Consider the following 2,986-nt stretch of genomic DNA (forward strand, 5'->3'; position numbering starts at 1 on the left):
TCTCTCTCTCTCTCTCTCTCTCTCTCTCTCCGCACGCACGGCCACGCTTGGCTGCGTCAAAGAGTGCTACTTCTTTGACTGATCTCCTGGCACATAGCCGTGCTGCTCCTAGCGTTCGCACCTTGCAAGCACAGCAGTCACCTTCCAACCTCTGCGACTCTCCTCCGCGCTTTCTCGCTCAGTTGCAGTTATTCTGCAGGAAGGAGGGGTCCGCCGAGATAATACATTATCAGAGGAGTTTTCCATGCTGGGAAATTTTCAGGTTTTGCTTTCGCTACCCGCAAAAGAGTCTATGCTGCACGAAAGACACGCGGAGAGGGCTGCCGTGCGTCTTGGTGATGAGGTTGGGTGCGCACAGCCGACAGAGCATTAAAGGAATCCCTCTGTATCTGAAGAAACCGCCCCAGTAAGGGACAAGAACGGGGGGAGAACAGCGGGGACTGGTGTCGGTTGGGACGCTATCATTTCGACTAGGATGCATCTCTTCAGTGCCATGTTCCTGCTTGTGATGTTAGCTGCCATTCCCTGTGAGGTGAGGACTCCGGCACAAACGCGTGCACGCTATGAATAAGCAATGTTTAAAAGTTCCCAAAGCAGTGCTGAGCACCTGGCAATGAATTCTGATTTTTCGATAATCATTTAAGTAAGAACCAATGGCTTAGAACGAGCTGTATCACAGATAAAAAAGGAGAGATATTATGTTAAGTCAGTGCAAAGACTGCATGCATGTTGCAGCATTAAATAGGAAAACTGCTGTTGTTCATTTGAATGTATGAGTTTGCAACCCAGCGTGCTAAGGACAAGCAAGGAAAACGTAGCCGAGGTAAACTTCAGAGAAGATCAAATTCACCTGAACTTGACTTGACTCACTTGCAGTTTCTTTTCCTGAAATTGATATCTTGGACATTTTTAGACTGACATAAATCGTAATGCAGTTTGTAGTATGAATTACAATGAATGGAATGCATGATGGTTTACATGGTGACGACAAGGTTTTAATTGATTTCTGATACGTTTGATGCCCGGCCCGGAGATCGTTTTTTACCGACCTTACCTCTCCATCACTGACGGAGGTCCAGGGGCTCCGCGAGGTCCGCTGTGACCGATCAAGCAGACTGAAAGAACTGAGCGATGGACGCCAACACTGACATTTTGTCTACAGCATCTCTGTGTGGTGTGTGAATGCGACCACGAGATTCGTAATTAGGAGGCCTATCGCCTCAGAGCGGCTCCAACAAATGGTTGTAGCTCCTGCAGATGTTTGGCATGCTGTAGTGCATGACACTCGAGTAAAGCCGCGTCCCCTTGGTGAAAATGACGAGCTTTGATGTGACAGTTGTAAATTGAAGTGAAGGACGGTAAATTATTCGACCCAGAAAAGCTTTCAGTTGAGGCACGAGCATTTGAACTTGCAGGGATTCAGATAGTCAGCAGACATGTAGTGTTGAGCACGAGCCATGCCAGCTTAGAAAGTATAAGGTCTGCTCATAAAGTAGCTGCCATGTGGCTGTTATTTAGGAGTGCGTGAAATCCGATCATTGTTTTGGACGGCGCCGGTTCGCACCTTTAGCTCCATGCAGCATTATATTCAGGACCACGCACAGCGCCGTGTCGCGCCTTCGGCTCAAAGCAGCAGACGGAGTCAATGTAGCACCACAGACAGCGCCTCCTCGCACGTTGGCGGGGTGTGTTACCATTTGGCCAAGGCCACCAGACACATCGCAGGGCTATGTACAAAACAACACAAACAATATAAATGTAAAAGGATGCTCAACAAATGGAACAGCAATGTAGGCTATTTATGAACAGTAAGTGATATGAGAGATGAAAGTAACAGTGGGATACAGTGTGGTCACTCACCAGGTGTTTCATCTCTAAGGCCCCTAAACAGTACAGATAATAGGCCTGTGTTTTGGGTTTGGTAAACTTTTCACACAAACTGACAATGGTTATCTGTTTATCATTTGATAAATATTCAAATAAGATGTGGCCAATTGTTGCAAAAACTAGGAATATGCTATAACATGTCATGTCTACAGGACAGGTGGACACTGCAGTTGACTTTTAACAGAAGCTATATGCTTTCAGTCTAAAGGATGTACGCTGATGAGCAGGCTGTACTGTACACCTGTGTGTCAGGTTCAAAGTATAACATGTGCAGCACAGATGGCATTAGATGAACAATTGATTTCAGTCTGAAACCAGATGCAGGAGTTCCCTGGGCTCTAACTGATGTAACAATCACACTGAACATCCCTAGCTGCACGACAAAATGAACCTTGAAGACGTGTTGGTGGGCCTCTTAAACCTCCTTTACATTAAATAAGTTATTAAGTTGCATAATAACTATTTTAACCTCAACTGAAAAATGGTCAAAAATCGAATCTTATAACTAATTCTAACACTTCAAGTGAAAAATAGCCAATCACACAACGTGTCTATAATACACACATCCACAATGCACTCTGGATGTCCTTTAATAAATAAAGAGAAATACATGTCACGGTTAAACACTTAACGCGAATGTGACACGGAAAATGTAGATGTTAACTAACTATGATATCTCAACCGCTTCTTCAGTGGTTTCATACTGCAATTGGCCTTAGAGAACAATTTGTTGTAAGTGTTTACATTAAATATTTAAAGGTCTGAAAGAAAATATAACGCTACCAGTCTCTCTTAAGATTGCACGGTAAACATAAAGAATTGATGAGTTCTTGCAGATCTACTACAATGAGAGTAACACTCCCAACGAATGGAGTTGAGATATTTTCCGTCACAGTCTCAGTTCAGGCATATATATGAAATATTTACAGCGCTTCAATGAGACGGACACCCTTGTTCGTTCACTGCATGTGTTTGTTAAGTACCCAGAAAGCCCAGGGGTGCTTATATAGATGGGTACCTGCTTGACCTTGGCACAGATGTCTCGCTGTGGCGTGTGCACCTCAAACCACGCATGACAGGACCCCCCCCCCCCCCCCCC

The 2,986-nt window shown here is 44.8% G+C and overlaps 1 protein-coding gene across 1 annotated transcript in view; it reads left to right on the forward strand.

The window, feature by feature from the left end:
* Positions 1-70: 70 nt before the first annotated feature.
* The window catches only part of olfm2a (olfactomedin 2a), a 45,510-nt gene continuing 42,594 nt past the window's right edge, over positions 71-2,986 (forward strand). Inside the window, exon 1 of the mRNA XM_034894697.1 lies at positions 71-532. Coding sequence (XP_034750588.1) covers positions 476-532 — 57 coding nt within the window. The 5' untranslated portion in view covers positions 71-475. The remainder of the gene's footprint in view (positions 533-2,986) is intronic.

The sequence above is a fragment of the Etheostoma cragini genome, chromosome 15, assembly GCF_013103735.1.
Source record: "Etheostoma cragini isolate CJK2018 chromosome 15, CSU_Ecrag_1.0, whole genome shotgun sequence".
Taxonomy (NCBI): Eukaryota; Metazoa; Chordata; class Actinopteri; order Perciformes; family Percidae; genus Etheostoma; species Etheostoma cragini.